Here is a 25,924-nt window from a genome sequence, read left to right on the forward strand (position 1 = left end):
GAACAATGTAGCTAAGTTGATCTAATTTTTAAGTACAGACCAGGCAATAGTTTTAGCACTGCAAGCCCTTTGAAAAATTTTCAATTTGCAAATTTGCCAAGTTGTAGGTATACTTACCTTTCTGCTTTCTAAACCGTCGGGATTTCTGCTTTTTGAATTGTTGGGATTTGTTAAAGGACAGAGGTCCTTTCAATGTCTCTGAAGATTTGACTTCATAGGATCCTGGTGATGGGACACAAACTAGAAATGAGGGAATGAGATGTTCAGCACAGGAGAGAAAGCTAGCTAAGAGGAGTGTTTTACTTTTTGATTGTCACCAACCAGCTCATACCACTCTCACAATTTTTAAAATGCAGAGGTAAGTTTTCTGGATTTGGTCCCTTTTCTGCACAGGAAATAACTAAATAAAAGAGCAGAAAACATCACTTGTCCAAGTATTCTGCAGATTGCATCAGCTGTAGAGTTACACCCATAGCAAATCGTTCGTATCTGTTTATGTCTGGACCACAACCATAAGCTATCTTTGTGGTCTGCAATCATGCAGACAGATTTAAAGAGTACACTGAAGTCTACATAAGTAGTTATTGGAAACTCACAAGAATTAGAACTAATGCTTGCTGCGGTTCAGTGTGCCTGTGTATGGCTTCATGAGGCAAGGGAGCAGAGGGTAAATAGGGTTACCCAGCATTACTATAAGCATCTCCATGTCACCAATCTTGATTTTCTGGTCTGGGGAAAAAAAAAAGTCCTATTCAGGACCTTTCTGTACAAACCAGAATTGCTGAAGACGCACAGGTTGTGAACCTTTCCTGACCATTCCACCTTAATGTCGGTGAAATGACCTTTGTGATCTAATACCACCTGCATCATCATCAGAAAGTATACCTTTTTATTTATATACGCAGAGGCCAGGTGGTCTAGGGCTATGATGGGAATGGGCATGCCATCTATTGCCCCACTGCAGTTAGGAAACCCCATTGCAGCAAAGACATCCACTACAGCCTGTGCCTCTTCCAGGATCATGGTGCTCTTCAGGAGACATCAACAGATTGCATTGGCTACCTGCACCACCATGGCCCCCACTGTAGATTTGCCCACTCTCAACTGATTTGCAACTGACCAGTATCTGTTGGGTGTTGCAAATTTCCATACAGCGATTGCCACTCGCTTGTGAACTGTTAAAACTGGTCTCATTCTTGTATTGCTGCAGTTCAGGGCAGGGGCCAGCAAATCTCACAGTTCCATAAAAGCGGACTTGCACATGCAAAAAAGCTCTGCACCTACTGCTGGTTCTCCAATAACTTCAAAATGATGTAATCCTAACCAGCGTGTGCTCGTTTCACAAGTCCAAACTGCTACTCTACTGTCAGATGCATCCAGGGCAGCCAGCATTCCTAAGTTCCTGTTCCAAAGTTGAGCGATTTCCTCTTGAACATCTTCATCACATGCAACCATCACCTCAGCTCCCTGCCCTCATCATCGAAGCATAAACTGCATGACATTCCAGGGAAGTTGCCATAATGGTCTGTGCAACAATTTGAAGCATTCCAGGATCCATGCTTGCACTAGCACTAGGCTAGAGAAAAATGGTATGATCTCTGGTTTGTTTTCATGCAGTTTGTGGATGCTTTAAATTCTGGGAGAGTGCTTTGCATTCTGGCATCATGGCATCAAACACCCATGAGCCACTGCGGCAATTCCCTGCCCCTGCCGCGCCAGTGGTATAAAACCTCACAGAATGCAAGAGGGCTAAGGCACACTAAAATAGGTACCCACAATGCACTTCTTGCGCTTTCAAATTTGGATAAGGCAACAGAGATGCGGTAAGCTGACATGGAGAAATGGTAAGTCAATTTCCTGGAACATCTGTGGACACTTAACTTTGAGTTTTTAAGATCACAGTTAAAAAAAACTGAATTTATTAAAGTCCATTTTATTTTCTAGTGTAGATGTAGCCTTAGAAGCTACTCTACATGAGTCTATCAGTTTGTTCCAGTTTCCAGGGCTGATTTACTGGTACAGAGGTCAAGGATTGAATTGATATGAATTGTCACTTTATACCACCTCATTACATATATGCTGGTGGGGCTACATACAGATGAAATCACTGAAATACTTATTGTGAATCGAAATTCATAGTGAATTTCTTAAAAGCTCTGTATTAAATTGTCACCAGTTAAGATTTTGTGCAGATAAATTTTTGCTTTTTGTATCTTGTGTTAGGCATTTCAACCTGAGATATTACTCTGAAATAGGGGTGTAAAATCCTATTTAATTGGTTAACCAGTTAAACAGTAGGCTAACCTATTGGTTAACCAGTTAAAGAGAGGGGGGCTAGGGAAGTGGCCTCTCCAATGCCCCCAAGCCCACAGCAGTTCCTAGCAATCCAGGCATGCTGGGTGCAGAGGTGCTCTAGCCAGGGCCCTGTCTGCAACCTTCCCAGGGGCACCCCACCCCAGGCTGCTGCACATAGCAGCTGCTCTGGAGAGCCCCCCACCTGATGCAGCCCCATGGTGCTGGAACAACTCCCTGCCTGCCCAGGGTGGGGGGCTGCTCCAGCCCTTATTGGTTAACCGTAACTGATAAGTCTCATCTATTTAGGAAGAGGCAAACTGGTAACCATTAATATCCCTACTCTAAAAGGAGTGAACAGTGACCTACGGTTGAATGGAAATTGTAGTCAGTAGTATTCAGTGCTAATGACACACTATTGTCGATATAGGAAACCTGTAGAGCAGTCCCCACCCCCATGGCTCAGCCCCACCATTCAGTATGGAGCTAGGACTGATGCCCACCCTCACACGGCTGGAACACCAGTGCCAGCTCTGGAGGATGAATCCAGGCAAGCCAGGGCCAATGGGCTGTGCCTGGCAAAGGCAGAAGCAAGCTCTGCATGCTGCCCCTCCACCTCCCCACAGCCGAGCTAATGGTAGCACAGGGAATCACTGCCTGGAAGCCTCTCCTCCCCACACCCATTGGCCAGAATCACAGACAATAACAGAACTGGTGACTGGTCTCTGGGAACGGCAGGGTGCATGTAGTATAGCTGCCTAGGGGACATATGCAAGTAAATGCCCTTCCCCTCAATCACCAAGATCCCACACCCCCAGACCACTCCTGAGGCCTCTCCTGACCAGACCCCCAGCATGCTCTTGTACTCCCATCCCACCTAAGTCCCCAGGCCAAGCACCTTACAACTCTTCTAGACCTGCACCCCCTCAAGCCACAGCAGGCAGGGGGAGGGGGGCTGTTCCAGCTTCTATCAGTTAACATCAACCAGTAAATATCGTCCATTTAGAATGATGCTAACCAATTAAGCATTAACATCCCTAGCAAAAATGTAAATGAAGTTTTCACAAGACTGCTACAAGGTTATCCTTCCTACAGGGCTAGTCCTATCAGCCCATTAGAGGCTGTTTATGCCCTAAATGTAAGTTTCATTAGTACATTTCATAGGGATTAAGGCCAGTAAAGACCATAGATCTGTGTTGTCCAACCAGTTCTGTAGCAGTAGCTGCTATAGTAGCTATTGCTATAGCAAATTAGCCACATTATCCTGAATATAAATTTATTGCTCAAAACTACCTGCGCTCAACTGGCCAAATAGCCACACGTGGCTAGTCTGTTGACACACCAGGGCCATAGATCACCTGTATAAACTCTTGACATGACATAGCTCATATACCCCTATGCTGAATGACTTAATTAGACCAAACCAATTTAGTAGTCAGGAATAAAGACAGTTTTTTTCTACCTTTGGCATACAAGACAAAGATATCAACAATGCCTGTAAATTGCTTTGGAGAGACATGCCCAGATGATGCTGGCTGTCAATCCATGTCCCACGCACAAAGAAAGAGCTCCCAGCCAAAATTGCTTATACGACTTGGAAAAAACCGTTTCCTGTTTGATCTTCTGATCAGTGTCAGCAGGGTGGAGAACTGGTTTGCACACCGTTCATCAGGATTAGCCACGGACAGACCTCAAGACAATTTATTTACTTGAGTGCTCACAGGCACAGAGCCCCACAGCTCCCAGTGACCATGGTTCGCTATCCCTGATCATTGGAAGCTGTGAGGCTCCATGCCTTCAAGTGGTCAGATAAGCAAACCATCTGCCAGCAGCTAATCTTAATGAACCATGTACAACAGGTCTACTGGGGTTCTCTATCTGGAGTTAGACTCTGAGCATATGAGCAAGACATACCAGCAAGTCATCTAAGAAATATTTTACTATCTCAGAGTACTCTGCCCCCCCTCCTATGGTGACAAGATCCTAGCCTAAACAAACTGATGATGCTTCAGAGAACAGTGGAAAAAAAAACCCAAAAACCTGCTGCCAGTTACACAGCAAGGAAAAGATCTCTCCTCACCCTGAAGGAAATTTGAAGCATGAGAGTTGACAGTGTGGATACATCTCTGTTTTAACTATCTTCTCATTGGAGTTTTTAAATATTGTCAAGTCACTTTATGTATCATTGTATTAAGCCGTTATACAGAAATTTAGTTATCTTTGTAGAACAGTTCCTAGCAGTAGGTAAGGTAAAGACAAAAACTCTCTGTACCCTTTCTTTTTGGATTGCTTAATTGATTGCCCTGTTGAGGGAATGACGTGTGAATGGAAAGGCATGGGAGACCAGCACCACCAGGTATGGAGAAGGTAGATCCAAGACCAGTGAGAACAATGGAGCCTGTGAAGTGGGCCCACTGAAAGAAGACTGGACACATGGACACCTTTGGAAGCACCACCCAGAAGAAGGTGCTAAATGCATATTCTTAAGACTGCTTTCCCAGATTATGCAGCATATGCATGAGATGGCTAGCTTGGGGCAACCTGCCTGAGAGAGGGGACTGTATAAATGAAGGCCTCTTGCACAGGGACCCCAGGTTTTATCTTGTCATCACTGGAGTACCGATCCAGATCAGCAGAAGCCCGGCTCCACTCCTCTCCCATCTAACTCACCTGGCCAGTGCAGTTATGTGGAGCAACTACTGGTAACAGCAACAAGACAGGAGTGTGCTTGTGTGTATGAATGGGAATGGGATATATCATATGCATATGATAAGTGTTGATTGATATATGTGTGTTACCAATAAATGCGGCATTTTGCCTTTTCCCCGAAAAGATTCCATGCAGTACTTTTCATTACAATAACAGCAGAGGTGCGAGCATAAGAATTTACTGATAACAAAGGAGGCAATCCTATTCTCTCCATCAAAACAAAAAGGCAGTCCATTATAAGTTATCTTGTTAGTCTTTAAAGTGCTACTGGACTGCCTTTTTGTTTTGATAGAATATAGACTAACACAGCTATCTCTCTGTTATTATTCTCTCCGTGAGGTGGATGAAAGAGGGAACTAGATTCAGATTTGGAGACAACAAAGGGACAACCACTTAGACCACTGTCCTCTCCCTCAAAATACAGGCCACAGAATTTAACCCAAAAACTAGAATAAGTCATATCTTCAGAAACATCACAATCCCAGGAAAAAACAATCTTTTTAGAACTTCATAACTAGAAGCCACAGACAAGGAAGCTTTCAATGCCTAAAGTAAAATCGCAATGCACACTAGCAACACAACCACAGAATTTCTTGTCAAGTATGAGTCTTAACCGACTGCCCTCTACAAGGCTTAAGTGCTGCCATTTACATTCCAGTTTCGGCAACAAAGCAGCTCTAGAAAGGAGGAAGATCCAGTCTCCATACATACCACTACATTGCTCACAAGCCGCGGATGATGCAAACACAGAAGCGTACCTCAGCTCAGCATTATGACAACAACAACGTAGAAATCTCTCTCTCTCTCTCATAGAACTGGAATGGACCTTGAGTCATCATCGAGTCCAAGTACTGCTGTGAGTGCAGTGACTATCACCATCCCTGATAGATTTTTTTAAACCCATTTTCCCCCGATCCCTACCTGGCCCCCTCAAGGGCTGAACTCACAACTCTGGGTTTAGCAGGCCAAAGCTCCAAACACCCGAGTGGCGACCAGAATCCAAGAACCGCGTTGCTGACCTGGCAGCCCACGCCGGCGGCTTTTTAGAGCCGCATACAGGCAGGACCAGGTCTGATGGCGGGCCCTAGGCCAGGGACGGCTGCCCACCCGGATTCTAGCCCTCAGGGGCTCAGCGTCCAACGCCGGCCCTCAGGGGCTAGCCATAAACTGGTTAATCAAGGCTCACGGGCGGGCCGGCCTGGGCGCCCACGAGCGTCTCAGGCACGAGAGAGGCCTTCAGCACCACTCAGGTAGCTCCTATGGCCGAGCAATACCAGGCCTCAGAGACGCCCCCAGGCCCAGCCTCTGCGAGGTGACGGAACGCCCCAGCCCCACAAAGCCCCCAAGGGCAGCGACAGGCAGCCTTATCACTAGGCCCTGAATGCGCTCACCAGTAGCCTCGTCCAAGTGCTTGAGAGGGGCCTTGGGGAAGGCCATGGCTGAAGCTGCTCCGGGTCGCTTCAACCAGTCGCGTTTCGCGACCCACTCAGCTTTCCCCAGGTTCAAACTGCCAACCGCCTACTTCGCAAGCCCCTGACAGCCAATCACGCAACCCCATCCGCAAGCCTCACGAGCCACAGAGCCAATCAGCACGGGTGCCTGGAGCATGCGTACCAAATCGCACGGGCCAGCCGCGAGACCGGCGCAGGCGTGGAAAGGTGAGGTTGCGCGTGCGCCGAAGTGAGCCCTTGCGCTGGCTGTGGCGCATGCGGGTGTGCGGTGAGCGCACGCGAGTTCAATGTCAGGCGCCTTTGAGGAGCGCAGCGGGGTGGTGCCCTGCGCGACTCCGTGGGGCTGCTGGTATCAGACGCTGGAAGAGGTGTTCGTCGAGGTGCAGGTCCCGCCGGGCACACGGGCGAAGGACGTGCAGTGCAGTCTGCAGAGTCGGCACCTGGCGCTGGCCGTGCGCGGCCAGGAGGTGCTCAAGGTAGCGCGGGGCAGAGGGGCGAGGCCCGGCCCGGCCCAGGCCGCGGGGAGGTCCTAGCAGCTGTTGCTGCCTGCCAGGATCCGCGGGGTGCGCTTGCTGCGGCGCCACTTCGCAGGGGGGGAACGTACAGCCCCTTCGTGTCCCGGCTTGCTCTGGTGGGGAGCCCTGGGGGAGAGGCCGCTTCCAGCACCGCGGCGAGTATCTCTGGCAGGCCCCTGTGTCCTTGCCGTGGCCGTCTTGAGGGGTCTCCTTTGGCGCCTGCTGGCTGGGGCGCAGCTCTTGTGGGCGGCTGGGAACAGCTCTCCTAGCCAAGAGTTTGGCATTTCATAGTAAAAGTTAAAAACAAACTAGTGCTCTCTATCAACAGGGTAAATGGGAGTAGGCTCTTTCACCCGGAGAATACTAGATCTACTCACAAGGCTTATAAACCTCAAGAGGCGTTTGCTCTCTTACATAGAGCTCTTCTGGTCTAAGCGTATGTCAGCTCGCACGTATGTCTCTTTCGCTCCACCAGAGCTGGTGTATTGGCCTGTTTTTTAATAATGTTTTGGCATTGATACTAGCACAACAGCACTCTAAACAACTCAGGATATGGTCTCATTTCTCAGTCTTTGATGTTCATTATTTGCCACTTGAGAGAGAAGTAACTTTATGCCCAGAATCTTACATGTATTTGATAAAACGTATTAGTACAACAGGTTTTTACAAAATCTGCTATTACAATGTTTATTGTTTGTTTTTCCTGAAAACGGTAAAACCAGTTTTGAGGATTCAGATACTTCTACCAGTGCTTGAAAAGCAAACCATTGTGTTCTACTAGTACATGAGAACCTAAGTGAAACTGAGTAGAAACATAAGCATAGGGGGTCAGTTACTCAGTCCCCAAATTAGAATAGTTGATTTCATGTGTCTTAAGCATGTTGAAGATGGAGACTTTAAATATCCTCTTCAGTCTAAGGATCTTGTCATCTTCTTGTCACTCTTTAAAATGCTTACTATACTATTAGTGTTATACAAATAAATAATTAAAATAATGTATTGATAACATAGATGATAACTCAAAATTTATTTTTGTCTTGGCATTGTCCCTTTAATATTTTATCTTATTGTACCTAATTACAAACAATATATTACAAAGTTTGCCTTTAGTGTACTTGATTAGTTAACAGTAAAGCACCTTTAATAATGCATTATAGAGTACCACTGGGAATGAAAGAACCAACTTTATTTTTAAAAAAAGAAAAGAAATGAGACAGTTTCAGGATTGGTGCAGTGGAGATTCTACAGTATGACCACAAGTTTTTGTTTCACAGTTGTCAAAAGCAAGACATGTATACGGAAGGATTTATCTTAGTATTTCAAAACAGTCTTTCTTTCTAATTGGAAAGCCCATTTTCTTTCCCATTGGCATTCTCTGCATCACTATGGCTGCATCTACACTAGCCAAAAAATTCGAAATGGTAATGCAAATGGCCATTTTGAAGTTTACGAATGAAGCGCTAAAATACATATTCAGCGCTTCATTAGCATGCGGGCGGCTGCAGCACTTCGAAATTGACGCGGCTCACTGCCGCGCCGCTCGTCCAGACAGGGCTCCTTTTCGAAAGGACCCTGCCTTCTTTGAAGTTCCCTTATTCCCATCTGCTCATAGGAATAAGGGGACTTCAAAGAAGGCAGGGTCCTTTCGAAAAGGAGCCGTGTCAATTTCGATGTGCCGCGGCCGCCCACATGCTAATGGGGCGCTGAATATGTATTTCAGCACTTCATTTGTAAACTTCAAAATGGCCATTTGCATGGCCATTTCGAAGTTTTTGGCTAGTGTAGACGTAGCCTATAGGTTTTTTCTATTGTGCCATAGGTGCGTGGCACTTTAGAGACATAGTGGAACCTTGATGGGAAGTCACATTAAAATGGGATCCCCCCCACCGAGAAGGACAGTCTGTTTCATTGAGTGGAGCTGTTGAAACAGTGACAGGCATTTTGTATTAAGCGACTATTTTTAAACAATTTTTACTTAACTACTTTTTTTAAAAAACTATTTTAGCTATAATAATCATTGGAGCTTTTTCATTCCTGCTTATCGTATAGTTGCTTTTTAAACCATAGGAAGCATTCAAATGCCTGTAGAAACTGGTGGTAATGCTTTGGGAGTCAGTATTAACTGAATACTGAAAAACTTCCATCTTACATAACCTTGCCATTGTCTCTTTCAGGGTAAACTCTTTGACTCCACAATAGCTGATGAAGGGACGTGGACATTAGGTAACGACCTGCTTCTGTTAAAATGTAAAGGACGGTTACATTTCTTTGTGGCTACAGTTACACTGCAATGCTCTGTTGACAGAAGTCACTGTCAGAAGAGACTTCCTGACAAAGCTTCTGTCGGCTAAGTGTAGCCGCACGCCTAAAGCCAATAGGACGAGCGCTCCGCTCTGTCGACAAAGCAGCCGGACTGCCCGGCTGCTCTCTCAACAAAAAAATACCAGGAAGCACAGCAGACAGGGCTGCTCACTGTTGTAGACAACCTGTCTGTTGACAGAAGGCCCCCACAGAGCGTCCATTCAGCTTTTGTCATCAGAATCTGTCAACAACAGCATTATGCCTCATGCCTGAGAGGCAAAATGCTGTCAGCAAAAGTGCATTTTGTGTGTGGACGTTCCACTGGTTTTGTCGGCAAAACTTGCTAGTGCAAGCATAACCTGTCTGTTTAAATCTCTTCGCCCATTGAAATTTTTCTTTTTTTAAAAAACAGAGCATACAGTAATTTTCATGATCTGCTTTCTTCAGACATGAAGTTCTTGGATCACAACACAAAACCAGCCTAATGATGTCTTTGCTTTTTTAGTGAGACTCATAGAAATTAGAGATGAAGGAAGATATTAAGTCATCTAGTCCATTCCATGTCAGTGCAGGATTAGTTGTACATTTTGGAATGTTGGTTATATTCATCTAGTTGTAAATGTCTTAAGCAGTCAGGCCTCATTGTCCAGATTTTTTTTTCTTCTTTACATTCAACCTAGATTTTCGTTTTGTTAAGTTCATCCCATTACTTTTTACATCTCAATATGCCATCTAAAATAATTTCCTTCCCTCTTATTGTTGACGATTTTGAACATTGTTACCATGACTGCAAGTTCATTAATTCCCCTAAGCCAAGATGTACATATTAATATAAACTTTTCTCACGAGTTGGTTCTTCCAGAAAGATTCCAGTTAGATGGGGTGGAGGAAATATGTTTTAAGCATAGAAATAAAGGTGTTTTTTTCCCCTGTTGAATTTACAACTTGTTTTGTAACATGTTAGTCTAGGTTTCTGAGTTTGTCTTCTTTGTCAGTGAATGAAATATCTTTTTGCATAGGCTTTAAGAAGGAAATTTCACCAGAAAATTCACTAAATTATACTTTCACAACCAAATTCAATTTTAATAACACTTCAGAAGTCCAACATTTTGTTTCTGTTTTTCTTATAAAGAAGACAGAAAATTGATACGTATTGTTCTAATGAAGACAAATCGAGATGCTGGAAATTGTTGGACCTCTCTATTAGAAAATGAGTATGCTGCTGATCCTTGGGTGCAGGACCAAATGCAGAGGAAACTTACACTGGAGAGATTCCAAAGAGAGGCAAGTGAGAGGAAACTAATTACTATTTGTGCCTTAGTTATACAATTATGCACAGGTTATGGCCGTGAAATTAAGCAGTCCCTTGTGTAGGTAGGCAAGCCACCAACCAGAATCCCAGTCACCCTTTATGTGTAATTTTTGATGCATGTATGCAGAAATTTGTACATTCACTGGAGAATTTCAGCTGTGGCAGTTCCCAAGAACATAACAACCAGAATGTTGTTTATCAGTTTGTTTACACTCTTCTAAACTTATGAGTATTAACCTTTATTGAATCTTTATCTCTCTACAGAATCCTGGCTTTGACTTCAGTGGGGCAGAAATTTCTGGGAATTACAGCAAAGGAGGACCAGACTTTTCCAAACTTGAAAAATAAACTTCTTTGAGCAGTATTCTAAAGACCCAGAAAGAAATTGTGTGTTGAACTTAAGTAGTGGAATACATAATTGATGAAGACTTCACCTGCGTACAGAATGAATGTCAGCATGTTTAAATACCCTCTCCATACAGAGGTGTCAGTGGTGTCCTTTAGCAGGATCAAGACAAACAGGAAGTTTAAGGCTCATTTTTAATTTTGTGCTAATGGAAAATATGCACAAATGATGGATGTACTTTAAAGATCTCACTACTGCTTTTAAGCAGTATTGAGTTTTGGATATATTCTACAATAAAGTGCTGTAGAGGCACAGTAATAGAATGCTATCTAAATGTCCTCACTCATCCTCTTGGGGAGAATTAGTGCTACAGGCAAACCATCTACCATTGTGTTTAACTTTGAAATAACTATTTTTAAATGTAAAAAGTACTTTTGCAGCTCTCACTTGGTTAGCAGCACTGTGTGTTTCAATTCAGCCCTCGCAGCTGTGTGTGTGTTAGGAAGGTAGATCAAGAAATGGCAGAAACAAAGATACCACTCTTAGGCTGCGTCTACACTAGCCCCAAACTTCGAAATGGCCACGCAAATGGCCATTTCGAAGTTTACTAATGAAGCGCTGAAATGCATATTCAGTGCTTCATTAGCATGCGGGCGGCAGCAACACTTCGAAATTGATGCGGCTTGCGGCCGCGCGGCTCGTCCCAACGGGGCTCCTTTTTGAAAGGACCCTGCCTACTTTGAAGTCCCCTTATTCCCATCTGCTCATAGGAATAAGGGGACTTCGAAGTAGGCGGGGTCCTTTCGAAAAGGAGCCCCATTGGGATGAGCTGTGCAGCCGCGAGCCCCGTCTATTTTGAAGCGCCGTGACCGCCCGCATGCTAATGAAACATTGAATATGCATTTCAGCGCTTCATTAGTAAACTTCAAAATGGCCATTTGCGTGGCCATTTCGAAGTTTGGGGCTACTGTAGACACGGCCCTAGATGCAGAAAATGAGATTTGACTTTTTAGTGTTGTGCCAAATGTTGCTGAAGGACAAAGGAGGGTAGCAGAGAATCAAAAGACTGAGCTGCAGTACTCTTATGTCTCCTTAGCATACAGAAACTTAATAGTCTATTTTGGGAGACGAGGTTTTGATTTCTGAAAGGGGTGGACAGCTCTGCCAGTACGATACCATTATGTACTTTAAGAGAACCTAAGTTTTCTTTTAGAACTGAAAGAAATTTTAGAGAACAACTTACATATGGGTGCTACAATATTGCATCTCTTCCTGATTAACACAGTGAACAAAATGTTGACCAGCATGTCCATGTGGAAGAAAATGTGCAGCTGTGCATATCTATTGTCTCTTCATAGTGTACAGTTTGAATTAAAGAAAATAAATGTTAATTACTGCTTTTGGCTGTTGGTATGTGTTTTGTAGGTAAGTTACATATTCTAAGACTTTCATATTTTAATTTCCATTTTGAATGTAGCCAGCAGAGATTGAGACATGTCCAGTATATTAGAAAAGCCAAATCTCCCTGTCTAAAAGAGTAGAAAATCTGCATAATGCTTTGCACCATGTTATGAGTGTTAGTCTGGTAGACCACTGAATTCCAGATTAGAGGTTTTAATTGTCAATGATCTGCCAGCAACCACCAATCCATTAAAATCTAAGGCTTAATTAAGTCTGTCATCTGACCAATAACCAGGGGAGCAGGAAGAAAGAAGTGATTACAAAATGCAAGAACCTCATCCATTTGTAAAATACACTCAACTGTGAATGCCTTCTGTCACAGCTAAGAGCAAATATAGTTAAACTACGCTCTTGCACTGTACTCCCTTCAGTTATGTCAGACCTTCCAGCCCATAGACCAACTATTACCCAATTCACTTGGCTGGAATGTTATTGGCTGTGGCCACACTTGGCCAAAACTTCAAAATGGGCATGCTGATGGCCAAATCAGAGGATACTAATGAGGTGCTGAAATGAATATTCAGTGCCACATTAGCATGCTGCCCACCATGGCATTTCAGTAGTGCCACATTTCGCTCGTGCATGGCTCGGCTACAATGGGGTCCTTTTTGAAAGGACTGTGCAGACTCTGAAGTCTGCAGGGTCCTTTTGAAAAGGACCCTCGTAGCTGAGCTGTGTATGAGTGAAACATGGCACTTCTGAAGTGCTGCAGCTGGCAGCGTGCTAATAAGGCACTGAATATTCATTTCAGCATGTCATTAGTATCCTCTGATTTGGCCACTAGCTTTTTTTTTTTTTTTTTTTTTTTTTTTGGGAGGGGGCCCTCTGTCTCCACAGGCTGTCAGCTCCCAAACTACCGCACTTGGCAATGCAGTATGGGAAGGAGGTAGGCAGCCCACAGTGTGGAAAGAAAAGGGTTTAAAAACTATTTAGAAAAGGCAGACGTACATAAATACAGGGGTCTGGATTTAATGCATCCATGAGTACTGAGGGTTGCTGAATGTCATTACAAATCTCTTGGCCATTATCTTTGAAAACTTGTGGAGACTGGGAGAGGTCCCGCTGCCTGGAAAAGGCAAATACAGTGCCAAGCTTTAAAAAAAGACAAAACAATTCAGTGAACTACAGACAGGTCAGCCTTACCTCAGTCCCTAGCAAAATCACAGAACTTTGTGCTTTCCCCCACCCTGAGGCACTGTGGCACCACAATGAGACCTGCTCTGACAGTTCAGAAGCATGTAGCAATTGCTGTGAGGATGCATGCAATGCTGGACAGCTACTGGTTAGTGGGGAATCAATTTGGAGTGGGCATATCTACAGTGTGGGGTACTATCCTCTAGGTAGCCAACACAATAACCTGTTCCAAAAGACTGACTGGGAAATGTGCAGGACATAGTGGATGGTTTTGCTGTGATGGAGTTCCCTAACTCTGGCAGGGTGATAGATGGAATGTGCATCTTTAGGTTGCCAGCAGATCACCTTGCTACAAAGTACATGAATCACAAGGGATACTTATCTAGGGTGTTGCAGGTATTGGTAGATCACAGTTTGTTTCATGCACCTCAAGGTGGAATGCTCAGGAAAGGTGCATGATGTGTGGAACTTTAGGAACTCTGGTCTGTTCAGAAAGCTGCAGAATAGGACTCTTCACAGTCCAGAAAATTATCATTGGAGATGCCACTGGTGACTCCAGGCAACTCAGCTTACCCCTTGTTCCCTTGGTGCATGAAGCCATACACAGGCAGCCTGGACCATGGTAAGAAGCAGTTCAACTACAGACTGAGCAAGTGCAGAATGCTAGTAGAATGTGCATTTGGCATGTAAAAGGTTCAGGAGCATCCTGACTCTATTATACCTCATCAAGGGCAACATTCCCTTCATGGTGGCAACCTGCTACATTCTTCATATTTATGTGAAGCTGAGAAGGAAAATTTTATGCCAGGCTGGAGGGCAAAGGCACATCACCTGGCCACTATGAGCAGCCAGACACTAGAACAATAAGGAGAACACACCAAGGCACACTGCTAATCCAAGGAGGCTTTGAAGAAACAGTTGCATGAAAGAAAGCAAAAGAAAAGTCCTGTCTGTTGTTCTTAGGCCATGTCTACACTATCAAAATAACTTCAAAGTACAGCTTTAAAGTAACAGACTTCAAAGTCAAGTGTATACACCCACCCTACTTCCAATTTAAATTACAAAGTAGGGCATTGCTCCACTGCCAGACTTAAAAGGAGGGCTCCCTTACTAAGAGAAAATGTGTGTAGCCTCTCTGCCAGCTACTTCAGAGTCATACCTGACTTTGAAGTTAGTTCCCACTGTAGACACACCATTAAGGAGCTCCCAGCAAATGATGTGTGCTTGCTTGTAAAGTTTGCAGCTACCCCTCCCCCGCAACAAGCAGTAAAGACACTTTTTTTTTTTTTAAAGGCTTTAATTTTTATTCAAGGGACAGTAGACGAGCTCATGGCAGGGACTTCAGGAGATGGGTAAGCCAGGGCACCTTGATCTCACCTGGTGGAATGTCAGCCTTCTGCTCTCTGAATTGTCCCTGGGAGTGGAATACAAGGTTGACCTTGACTTTCCTGTGCATTCTGGGGTGCTGAGGGAAAATGGTGAGGAGTGCATGTGGTGGTTCATGGGTTGTAGTGAGGCTCTATATTCCTCTACCCGGGACCAGCAGACAGAGTGCCTATCAGCTGCAACATCTCCCTCTGGGTCTCCCCTTCATGCCCTCTGTGCTGAGCAGAGCAGCTTTGGTTAACTGTACGGTCGTAAAACTGCTACCACTACCCTCCTGGCTGTGACCAAAACTTTTCCTTTCTCCAAAAGCCCAGAGAAGTAGGAAAGGTCTAGGGCTGCAGAATAGCCTCTTTGGCTATGTGCCTTGTTCTCTCAGACACTGCTTGATCTAAGCCCTATATCCTCCTCCCCATGCTGCTCAACTAGGAGAGAGAAAAAACTTTGGCCTCCTAGTAGACTGGGGAAGAGACAGTGGTAGTCCCGGTACAGCACCAAAGCTTGTGCTATCGTATGGTGATGCTCCTTCCCCTATTTCTTCTAGGCTGCAAAAGAAGAGACAGCAAGGTGCTTAAAATAAGCAAAACTGGTAACAAATGACTGCTAACTCAATCTTGGGAAGGGCCACTCAGTATGCAAAACTGCTCTGTGGTGCTGTAATTCTAGACTACCTACTAGTGAGTTGGTGAGGAAAGGTGTCTTATCAAGGAGATCTAAACAAGGCAGACCTCCCCAAAAATCTCATGAGAAAAATTAGAGTAGCTGTTTGAGAGCTCCGTGAAGATGGGCATGACTTTTTTTTTTTTTTTTTTTTTTTTTTTTTAAACTGATCACCCTTGACATGGCTACTCAAAAGCACAACAGAATACAAAATATTTGACTTAGATAACTGAATTCCAGAGTCATCCAGAGCAAGCATAGGGAGAGTTGCCTGAGAATGTAGCAGCCCCTCTCCAGTTCTGAAACACACTGATTCCTGGTTCAAGTACAACTTGCAAACCTGGGCTTACTGCAACTTGGTAAGAACTAGTGTCATTTATCAGTTAATTAGCAAGTTGAGGCTATTTTTACTACTATAAAAAAAGTTATAGTTCACTTGTACATAATCCATATTTAAGACAGCTTTTAGTCATTCATCCTTCAAGAAATGTTGACTATTTATTACTCCTGTAGTCAGCATCGATAACACTGCATTTGGTGGAAAGCTCTACCAAAAGAAACTTCTGAATGTTGTTTCAATTTTTCCAGAGTTACGCTTCAGATGCTGGAACAGCATGTTTTAGGCTTTTGTTTTCAGTTCCACAACTGAATTTTGTCAGCCAGCTGTCAGTACAATCCTCTTTCCATTTTAAGGTTCCTGTGCAGACAAGAGACATTAAGTCAACTCGACAGCTGTTACTACAAATGGCTTTGTGCTACACAAAATGTGCTACAGCAAGGCTGTTCCCCCCCAAAAAATCAGAGGACGGGGGAAGAGAAAAGTGACACTAGGAAGTCAGTTAGAGATAAAATTGAAAAGTGGTAACATACCTAACTTTCACTGCTAGGTTTTAGCCTGTCTTGACTCTTCAAACACTCCACCCCTGACTTTTCAGTACAAAGTTTAGTGCAGGCTTTCACTAACGCTTAAGGCCTCTATTTCAGCAAGGTTAGCTTATTACACATTTGTTAGATCCAGGCAAACAATGTGCAAAAAAACCCAGCTTGTCTGGCCAAAGCATAAGAGAGTTAGAGGCTAGTTTTGTCAGACAGGCTACAGTTATGCTGAATGTATATATAAAAAAGAACCTCAGTTAAGGACCTCAAGAATGGTGGGTTTTTCCTCCCTAATTATAGGCATTACATAGCTCTTTCAAAATTTCACAAATGAACATTACTTAAACAGCTTTGAAACTTTATGCAGAAGAAACACTTTTAGCCATCTTCATTTAAATGAAGCTCAAAGAAAGGTTCCTTACCCTGTCAATCTTGTTTAACTTTCCCTTTGTTTAGCAGTTTCTGTTCTGCACAGTATTTGCTTTCTTAAAGCTCTGCTGCCTGTGTACTTCCAGGTCCAAAGGAAGCATGTGGTCAACATGTCAAGTTTGCTGTAATTGAGTTTTTACAGAGAAACCTTTGGAAGAATGAAAGGACTAGGGGAACTAAAATATGTATTTTTGTAGGAAAATCAGCTGTGTAGACTTCTCCCTAATGAGCATCTCAGAATCCTTATTGCATGGCCTGTATGCATGGTAGGAACAGCTCATCATGGAGGCTTAGACAACCAGAAGTGTGCTACGTGCAAGCCAATTTTAAGAATCCAGATTTCACTTTAAATTTTGGTGCACTGATCACCACATCAGACTCCAGTACAGACACTCCTCTTTCCTTCTTTTTCTATGCAGGAAATTGAAGCATCCCACCATTTGCTCTGCTTGTCAAGCTATGCCTCACTTTAATGCACTGCAAAGTCTGAAGTGCCTGGCACTTGATAGAAAAGAACTGGTACTTTTTATAGGAGACATCAGGAGGGTTGCCAGTTTGTTTTCAGATTCAGGTTTAGTGCTGATGCAGGTGATGGTCAACAACATGTGACCAAGGACTGACAGGTATCTTGGAATGTTTTGATTAAATGGAAGAGACGTCTTGTTTGACGATTAAGCTGAGTATCTAAGTTGTGCTATGGGGCTGAAGAAACCTCCTCCAGTATAGTAAACAAGAAAGTTTTATTTAGGTAAGGATTCCTCTGTGTGCAGAAATCTAAGCTGAAACCACCTAAACAAGTTACCTGTTACAAGCCAGTCTCGGGGATTGTGGGGAGGCGAGAGATTTTGTAGTAGCTATGCTTCAGCGGCCATGCTGTACGCCCTGACACAATCCACTTCAGCTTTTGGACATTTGGTTTTGAACACTTGTTGGAGGCGTATTCTATAAGGCACTTCAATACCAGCTCCTTCCAGAAAGTTAGATCTTTGCTATTTGTCTGAATGAAGGAAGATTGAAGCTAGAATTAGGCACCCATTTCCCAGGTATTTTAAATCCCTCATACCACCTGCAAGCAAACTAAATTAAGAAAGGCATTGTTACCACATGCCAGTTGGGGAAGATGAGATGGAGACAAGCTTAGGTGCCAATGAACTTTCAGAAGCCCTCTTAAGAAGCGCTCCCCCCTCCCCCCAGCTCCACTGAAGCAGCCTTGCTGCCCTCCAGACACCCGCACCCACCCTCAGGAGACAGATATCACTGTACCCCACTGTAAATGAGTTTTTGGTCCATCCAGAATCAGCCTCCATTTCCCAAGCTATTGCAGCCTCTGTAACAGTTTAAAGTTCTAAAAAAAACCTGAAGGTGCTACAGGAGCTTGGACAAAATGCGCCACTCTTTTGGAGGTGCACAGTAAGTCTCAAAAGTAAAAGCACTAGTTGTTCCCTTGTGAACAAAGTTTCACAATAGTTCCACAGAATGACACCATATAAGCTCTGAACATAAGAGTGGCCACAGTGGGTCACACCAAAGATCCATCTCACCCATTCTCCTGTCTTGAGACAGTGGCCAATGCAGGTGCCCAAGAGGGAATGAACAAAACAGATCATGTGGATGATAGTATAGTTAAGCTGAGCAGAAATCTGATTTGTACACCCTCCTTCATTGTTTATTTACACCATGGAAATTGAAGGACTGTTGTACCCGGTCACTGCCTATGAACCAGTCACATGAATGCTGCATGAAAGTTACAAGCAAGTGTTTGCCATCTAGCAGGCGTGAGAATGAAGAAGTCAGCTCAAGTGAAGAATTATCCCCCAAGACAAGAAGAATTTATGTTATGTAACCCAATGCTAAAGGTGTTTAGAGACTTTACCCTTCACTGTGAATATTCTCCAGGACATACCTTGGAATGTATTTGAAGATATTCTATCACCTCTTCCAACTCCAGCAATTTCTGTTCTTCTATGTCTAGTGCCAATATTGACAATGCCAAAACAGAAGGCTAAGAAGAACAAAAGTAAAAGTTAATACAGTAAAACCCTGAGTTACATGGGGGTTGTGTTCCTACAACCCCTGTGTAACTCAAATTTTAGTGCAAGTCAGTGGGAGAGCCTGATTCCCCACTTCCCACCACTCTAGGAGCCAAGCACTGCTTCCCCCTGCTCCCCACCCCCAGGCTTCCCTCCAGGGGCATGGCTGTCTGCCTAGCTTCCCCCAGCTGGGGGAGCCTGGCAGGCAGACAGCTGCAGAGCCGCTTCACAAGTTATGCTTAATTCACATTGAGTTAAGCAAAACCTGAATGTGTATTTTGGGGGTTTACTGTACTGACAGCTCTGTCTGTTAAGCCCATAGAGTTTACTGAAGCTTATGTATTAGAAGCCACTTACCTTGGCTTTAGAAAACATGATTCTGCAGTGACATGCCTTAAGATGGGCTTCAAGTCTCTCAAAATTAAGGTGTTTTCTCCTATAAGAGAATGGCATTTAGAGATTAGTTTTAGTGAGGATGTAATTTTCTTTTTGGGTATATAAATGAGTTCAAGATGGCAACAGTCTCAGAAGTATGCTGAACACTTAATGGCTGCGTCTACACGTGCACGCTACTTCGAAGTAGCGGCAGTAACTTCGAAATAGCGCCCGTCACGTCTACACGTGTTGGGCGCTATTTCGAAGTTGAAATCGACGTTAGGCGGCGAGACGTCGAAGTCGCTAACCCCATGAGCGGATGGGAATAGCGCCCTACTTCGACGTTCAACATCGAAGTAGGGACGTGTAGACGATCCGCGTCCCGCAACATCGAAATAGCGGGGTCCTCCATGGCGGCCATCAGCTGGGGGGTTTCGAGATACTCTCTCTCCAGCCCTTGCGGGGCTCTGTGGTCACCGTGGGCAGCAGCCCTTAGCCCAGGGCTTCTGGCTGCTGCTGCTGCAGCTGGGGGTCCGTGCTGCATATACAGGGTCTGCAACTAGTTGTTGGCTCTGTGTATCTTGCACTGTTTAATGAAAGTGTGTCTGGGAGGGGCCCTTTAAGGGAGCGACTTGCTGTTGAGTCCGCCCCGTGACCCTGTCTGCAGCTGTGCCTGGCTCCCTTATTTCGATGTGTGCTACTTTGGCGTGTAGACGTTCCCTCGCTGTGCCTATTTCGATGTTGGGCTGAGCAACGTCGAAGTTGAACATCGACGTTGCCAGCCCTGGAGGACGTGTAGACGTTATTCATCGAAATAGCCTATTTCGATGTCGCAACATCGAAATAAGCTATTTCGAAGTTGGGTGCACGTGTAGACGTAGCCAATATAAAATTACTCCAAAGATCTTTTGGATACTGTTTAAGGGCTCCATCTGTTCTCAGAAGGGTATATCAAGGGACAGACAAGCTTTAAGTTTATCTGGTATTAGCTGGAGAGGGGGAGGGAGTATATTTGTATTCAGATCTCTACAGCAGTGCTGCAACCCCACTTGTATAAACACTACCTATGCCAGTGGCAGGGTTTCTCCTGTCAGTGTACATAATCTATTTCTCTGAGAGAAGATAGTAAGATCAACAGAAGACTTTTGCTGTTGACCTAGTACTGTCTCCACCATGGTCTCTAGGCTGTGGATTTTTCAAACTGAGGTATGCCAGTTTAAGTTTCTAGTGAAGACTAGACCTAGGACTCTACTTCTGTACTATAAAATTAGTAGTCATGGCTTAATATGTTATTCTATAATGTTTTATGCATACAGATTTTTTCAATACATATTTGAAAGACTGACATGATATCTGAAAGTAAAAAGTCTGATTTTATCCCCAGTTGTTCTGACCCACCTAAGGAATATCACAGATTTAAAGTGTCTACAATATTTGTTAACCAAGCAAGTTTTGACCTTGAAGTAACAGAAGACATTCAGAAGCCATCTGTCTTTTCAGAGAAGACAATCTACCAGAAACTACTGCTGCTTGATCAGCAATACATTAACTTCTGCGCCTGTTCAGCAACACTGTTTCCTTCATCTAAAACTATAGTCTAGGTAATTTTTGTTTTAGCCATAAAAAAAAATGTGGTCATTAAAGCAGGAGAAAACTCTTGTTCATTACACATTATCAATCCACAGAGCTATGAGCCACTGTTTACAAACAAATACCAACAGGTATTCTCACTTTCATGTATACAATTTAAACCAACAGTAGACAACTTCCCACCAGTTCTTTCTAATGGACAGTCAAGTCTCAAGATCTTGGTGAAATAGTTGTTTTACCTTTCACAGCTTAAGTTCTCATAGGTGAGTGAGTGATAGAGTTGTAGAAACTGAAATGCAGTTGTAGTTTTTACTTTCCAGTATAGTTTCTCCAACACAATTTTTTCCATTCTCATCATGTCAGATACAGTAAACCTATACTGGCTTATTCGAATTAAGTCAGTGGCTAAGGGAATGTTTCTTTCTTCTTCTGTTGCTTTCACAGCCAAGTAGAAACAGCTTAGTCCAACACAGCCTAAGTGCTTAGGCTGCACCTAAAAGAGAGGTCAAGTTCCTTATTATAATGAAAGTCTTTAATAGTGAAAATAAACATGCATTCAGCTAAAATAACCAAACTCTACAGGTCGAAAGCATTTTGTGCCTTGTAACAACCATACCACTGTCAGATGCCCAAAAATTACTCCTCCTCACTTGGCCTTCTACATGTTAGGACACTTAGGCAATTCCCTCTGACATATGGAGATTTCCTTATTGTATTAGAGGCCAAGCCATTGCTTTACTAGGGCATCTACACTAGCCAAGAACTTCAAAATGGCCATGCAAATGGCCATTTCAAAGTTTACTAATGAAGCGCTGAAATACATATTCAGCGCCCCATTAGCATGCGGGCAGCCGTGGCACTTCGAAATTGATGTGGCTCGCCGCTCCGCAGCTCACCCAGACGGGGCTCCTTTTCGAAAGGACCCCGGCTACTTCAAAATCCCCTTATTCCCATCTGCTCATAGGAATAAGGGGACTTCAAAGTAGGCGGGGTCCTTTCTAAAAGGAGCCCCATCTGGACAAGCCACATCAATTTCGAAGTGCCACAGCTGCCCGCATGCTAATGAGGCACTGAATATGTATTTCAGCGCTTCATTAGTAAACTTCAAAATGGCCATTTGCATGGCCACTTCAAAGTTTTTGGCTAGTGTAGACGTAGCCTAGGTTAGATCAGGGTCAATCTAATCGGATATCCCATTGGAGAGTCAAACGGTGATGTATAAGAAGTTCCGCTGAGTAGAATTATGGACTAAGCTAACCCTAGTGGGCATTTCTTCCAAGACACCAAAGTGGCATCTCTAGCCATTTTGTAATCAGATGGGGCTAGGTTTAAGAGGAGAGAGTGTGTGTCAGGGGAAAGGGGGTGGGTTTAAAAAAAGTCCTTTATAATCTTTCCACTCCCCACCCACTTTAGGAATATGCTTACATTGCCATAAGACTGAGCTAGAAGATTTTTGAGCTCTTTATGAGGGCTTTTATTTCTGGTAGCCTATACAATGGCACATTGAGATTCCCCTAGTCCAGGGTTTCCCAACATGGGTCACGATTACATTTCAAAAGGGTCGTTGGCTGGGCAGCTCTGACTTAAGAAGCCATTCACACTCCTGAAGTGGTTCTCAACTTATTTGGATTAACAGCCAGTCATGCAGTTAAGCCAATCAATCACCCTGAGAACCATTTCTGCTGCAGGGCAGAGAACTACATACCTGAGAAGCAGCACCCAGCTCAGCTATGGTAGGGGCCTGAGTGCAACGTTGGAAAGGAGGGAGGACAAAGCTAATCAGCTCCCTGGCTTTCAGCCCCTGAGTGTGACACCACTAGCCCGAGTGTGGAGCTTAAGCCAGGGGAAGCAGTTTGGGGATGAGCGTCTTTCCACCACCACAGCTCTGACTAAATGTGGTGTTAACAACATATTTCCTCTTTTCCATTAAAAAAACTATGTGAATATATAAACATGGGGAGGGGCACAATTTTATATTCTTGCCTCAGGTGCCAAGTGAGCTAATTACGGCTCTGCTCTCCTCCTCCTGCTCTCCTTCCTCCCTCCCTGCCCCCGGGTTTTGAATTGCCTTGGGACACCAAGTCTTCCTGAATTGTCAAAATGGGTCCCCATCTGGAAAAGGTTGGGAACCGCTGTCATAGTCACTGTGCATTTATGAGTACTCAATCCTCAAACTCCACCTTCCCCACAACTACTCAGTGCTGGCCAACAGTGAAGCCTGCTGAGCACCTAAAACTTACAGATTTATTGTAGTGACATCTTTACAGGACTGCACATATCTTGTATTGAAAGGATTAAGAGAAAGTCTATATACACAAGACAAGTTTGCTGTTTTAACACTAACCAGAGACATGATTTGACATGTCTGCACAGACTGAACTAAAGGCCTTGTCTACACTAGACAATTAAGTAGATTTAGCTACACTGCTAAGGGGTGTGAAACTTACACACCTTCCCTACCCTAAACAGCATAGTTAAACTGACCTAATCCCCAGTTTAGAGAACACTAAATCAACAGAATGCTTAAAAAAATAGCAACCTAGCTACCACCTCTTATGGATCTGTATTACCTACAGAGGTGGGATAAACTCACCTGTTAGCAGAGGTATGTTTACAAAGAAGTGCTATAGACACCCAGCTGTGCCATTCTAACACTTCAAGCATATATAAGCCAATAGGCTGTATCATCATTTGGAATAAATATGTTCTTAACAAGAGGCAAATCTTATTAAAGTCAAGCACTATGTAGTTTTCACACTGGATGTGTAATTGAAGGCTATGGAGCACCTTCTTTAAGCTTCAAGTTTTATGCTTGAGTACATAAAAACAAATACATTGAAAGTAAAACTAATGTACTAGCAACGAAGGGTCCTGTGGCACCTTATAGACTAACAGAAAAGTTTTGAGCATGAGCTTTCGTGAGCACAGACTCACTTCATCAGATTCTGGTCTGCAGAGTGAAGACCAACATCTGATGAAGTGAGTCTGTGCTCACGAAAGCTCATGCTCAAAACTTTTCTGTTAGCCTATAAGGTGCCACAGGACCCTTCGTTGCTGTTACAGATCCAGACTAACATGGCTACCCCACCGATAATGTACTAGGTTTGCAAAACATACCTTCATTATTGACAGAAATCTGTCTAAGAAATTCACAGCTAAAGAAAATGTTTCTGTATTGAAGCCAAAGAATTGACTTAAGCTGAGGAGATCTTTTACTTCAAAATCTCTTAACCTTGCAGTCATTCGGAGGCCGTTGTCATGAGCAGTTTCAATTAGTCTCAGGCCAGAAGCCCTGGGCTGACATCTTAGCTCTTGTTCCAACAGTGCATTGAGCTGGTATAGCAATTGCCGGGCTTTGGTTGTTTCAACCAGTCCAATCATCTGTAATGAGATAAAGACTTAAAGAAAAAAGCTACAATAGATCCAAACTTACAGGAAGTTTGCATTCTTGTGCAACCCCACTTAAGTCAAATTCCACATAACTTGGGAGAGCCAGAAAATGGAGCAGCATAGCCTGATTCAATGCCCCGACAGGAGCTGGGAGGCCAACCAGCACAGCAGCTCTGTTCAGTTTCCCTGCTCCTGTGAGAGGTGGGGAGCTGGGGCTTGGCTCCCAGCTGCCTGCCACTCACAGGATCTGGGAAATTGACCAGCACTGCTCCTGCCTGTGGTGGGCAGCATGGAGCCAGGCAACAGGTCCCCATCAGTCAGAGTTGTGTTAACCAGAGATTCACACAACTTGAGTGTGTGTTTCTCAGGGTTCTACTATACTAAGATGAGCCAAAAAATGCCTTTATTGCGTGTTGGAGATTTACATTTGCCCCAAGCTTTCCCGGGGAGAAGAGAATTATATCACAGTCATCTAGCGCCAGTTAGAGCCACGGAGACTCGCTCCCTCCATTGTTCTGGTCAGACAATGACGGCGGTTATCTTTCCGACTACAGACTGTCGGCTTGTTAGTAGACCAGTTCCGGCTGGCTGGATTATTAGCGGGGCTGAGAGGCGCTTAGCCGGCCAGGAATCAGCCCGGCCGCCCTCTGCAGCTTTCACCCTCGAAGGCCCACAGAGTACAGGAACCCCCGCTGGCATTTCAGCCCCAGAGAAAAGGAGCCCGCAGCCCAGCTCCGCAGCGGGGCACGACACGCGTCAGCCGCCGCTCCACTCACTCAGCCCCACCCCCTCCACAGAGACATGCCGGGGCTTGTCCTGCCCGTCCGACTCCGGCTTACGGACCCGAGACGCAATCGGGGAGGGGGGAGGGGTCCAAACCCTGCCCCCCCCCGGCAGCTCCACGCCGCGACACTCTATGCCGGCTGGGTCAATTGGCAGAGAGCCACCGCCCAGCCTGGAGCCCCCCGCCAGCCCCAACCCGCCCGCGGTCCTACCCCCGCCCGCAGGCCACCAGCGATCTCCCCCGCCCCGCCCGGACCCCTCCAGCCCGAACCGGCCCGCGGTCTCCCCCCGCCCGGACGACCCACCCCCTGCTAGCCCGGACTGCCCCCCCGCAGTCTCCGCCTGCCCCCAGACCCCTCACCATGTGGCGGGGGCCGGGCGGGGTCCCGCAGGCACCTCGAACGTTAGGTAAGGGCCCGGCGTGGCCACGAAGCGATAAGCGCGAAATGCTGAGCGGCTGCCGCCCTCCGACCCCGCAGCTCGGCCCCCAGCCGCTGCCGCTGCCGCTGCAGCCCCTGGCCCCTACGTAGCTGGGGCGAGCGCGCGCAGCCCGAACTCGCCCCGGGGTTGGCTGCTTCAACCAATCCAGGCGCTCAGTGAGAGGAAGGCGGAGCCTGGGCGGTGAGGTGGGGCGGAGCCAAAGCTGCAGAAGCGCTGCCGGGCGGGGGCCGCTGCTGGAACAGCGCCGGGTAACTGTGCAGCGTGGGTGGGCCACGCGAGTGGCCATAGGCTCTGGGATTCTACTCGTGGCCCTGTGCCCTCATGCCGGTTGCCCATTGGAGCCCTGCACCTGCCTGCTCCTACCACTTCCTCCCAGCTCTTTTGGAGTGCCGGGAGTCTGCTCGTTTGCCGCGTACCGGCGTAGCCTTGTTCGTCCGTATCCGCAA

The 25,924-nt window shown here is 45.2% G+C and overlaps 3 protein-coding genes across 5 annotated transcripts in view; 1 reads left to right on the forward strand and 2 right to left on the reverse strand.

Annotated features, from left to right (window-relative positions):
- The window catches only part of HMMR (hyaluronan mediated motility receptor), a 29,297-nt gene extending 22,780 nt beyond the window's left edge, over positions 1-6,517 (reverse strand). For 2 of the 3 annotated variants that reach the window (XM_075009468.1, XM_075009467.1), the window contains exons 1-2: positions 6,393-6,517; positions 118-240 (exon numbers count right to left, since the gene is read on the reverse strand). In XM_075009468.1, the coding sequence (XP_074865569.1) occupies positions 118-240; positions 6,393-6,438 (169 nt within the window). In that variant the 5' untranslated portion in view covers positions 6,439-6,517. The remainder of the gene's footprint in view (positions 1-117; positions 241-6,392) is intronic. The other variant, XM_075009469.1, reaches the window with a different exon arrangement.
- Positions 6,518-6,681: 164 nt separating this feature from the next.
- On the forward strand, positions 6,682-11,548 carry NUDCD2 (NudC domain containing 2). Its single transcript, XM_075009617.1, has 4 exons — positions 6,682-6,928; positions 9,142-9,190; positions 10,401-10,552; positions 10,845-11,548. The coding sequence occupies exons 1-4, from the start codon at positions 6,740-6,742 to the stop codon at positions 10,926-10,928; spliced, it is 474 nt and encodes a 157-aa protein (XP_074865718.1). The 5' UTR covers positions 6,682-6,739; the 3' UTR covers positions 10,929-11,548.
- A 3,263-nt stretch (positions 11,549-14,811) lies between these two features.
- CCNG1 (cyclin G1) lies at positions 14,812-25,605 on the reverse strand. The gene is made up of 7 exons (XM_075009394.1): positions 25,399-25,605; positions 23,982-24,245; positions 21,104-21,357; positions 19,257-19,335; positions 18,773-18,871; positions 17,672-17,866; positions 14,812-16,261 (listed from the first exon to the last, which is right to left on the reverse strand). Exons 1-6 carry the CDS (start codon positions 25,399-25,401, stop codon positions 17,675-17,677), a joined length of 891 nt encoding a protein of 296 aa, XP_074865495.1. The 5' UTR covers positions 25,402-25,605; the 3' UTR covers positions 14,812-16,261; positions 17,672-17,674.
- Between the last annotated feature and the right edge of the window lie 319 nt (positions 25,606-25,924).

Source organism: Carettochelys insculpta, chromosome 15 (assembly GCF_033958435.1).
Source record: "Carettochelys insculpta isolate YL-2023 chromosome 15, ASM3395843v1, whole genome shotgun sequence".
Taxonomy (NCBI): domain Eukaryota; kingdom Metazoa; phylum Chordata; order Testudines; family Carettochelyidae; genus Carettochelys; species Carettochelys insculpta.

Coding starts and splice junctions, on each gene's coding strand:
- NUDCD2 (XM_075009617.1), top strand. CDS start 6,740: ATGTCAGGCGCCTTTGAGGAGCGCAGCGGGGTGGTGCCCTGCGCGACT. Junction 6,929..9,141: donor GCGGCCAGGAGGTGCTCAAG/GTAGCGCGGGGC, acceptor TGTCTCTTTCAG/GGTAAACTCTTTGACTCCAC. Junction 9,191..10,400: donor TGAAGGGACGTGGACATTAG/GTAACGACCTGC, acceptor TTTCTTATAAAG/AAGACAGAAAATTGATACGT.
- CCNG1 (XM_075009394.1), bottom strand. Junction 21,358..23,981: donor GATTTCTGTCAATAATGAAG/GTATGTTTTGCA, acceptor CCTCTCTTTTAG/GTGCAGCCTAAGCACTTAGG. Junction 18,872..19,256: donor TCATGTTTTCTAAAGCCAAG/GTAAGTGGCTTC, acceptor TGTTCTTCTTAG/CCTTCTGTTTTGGCATTGTC.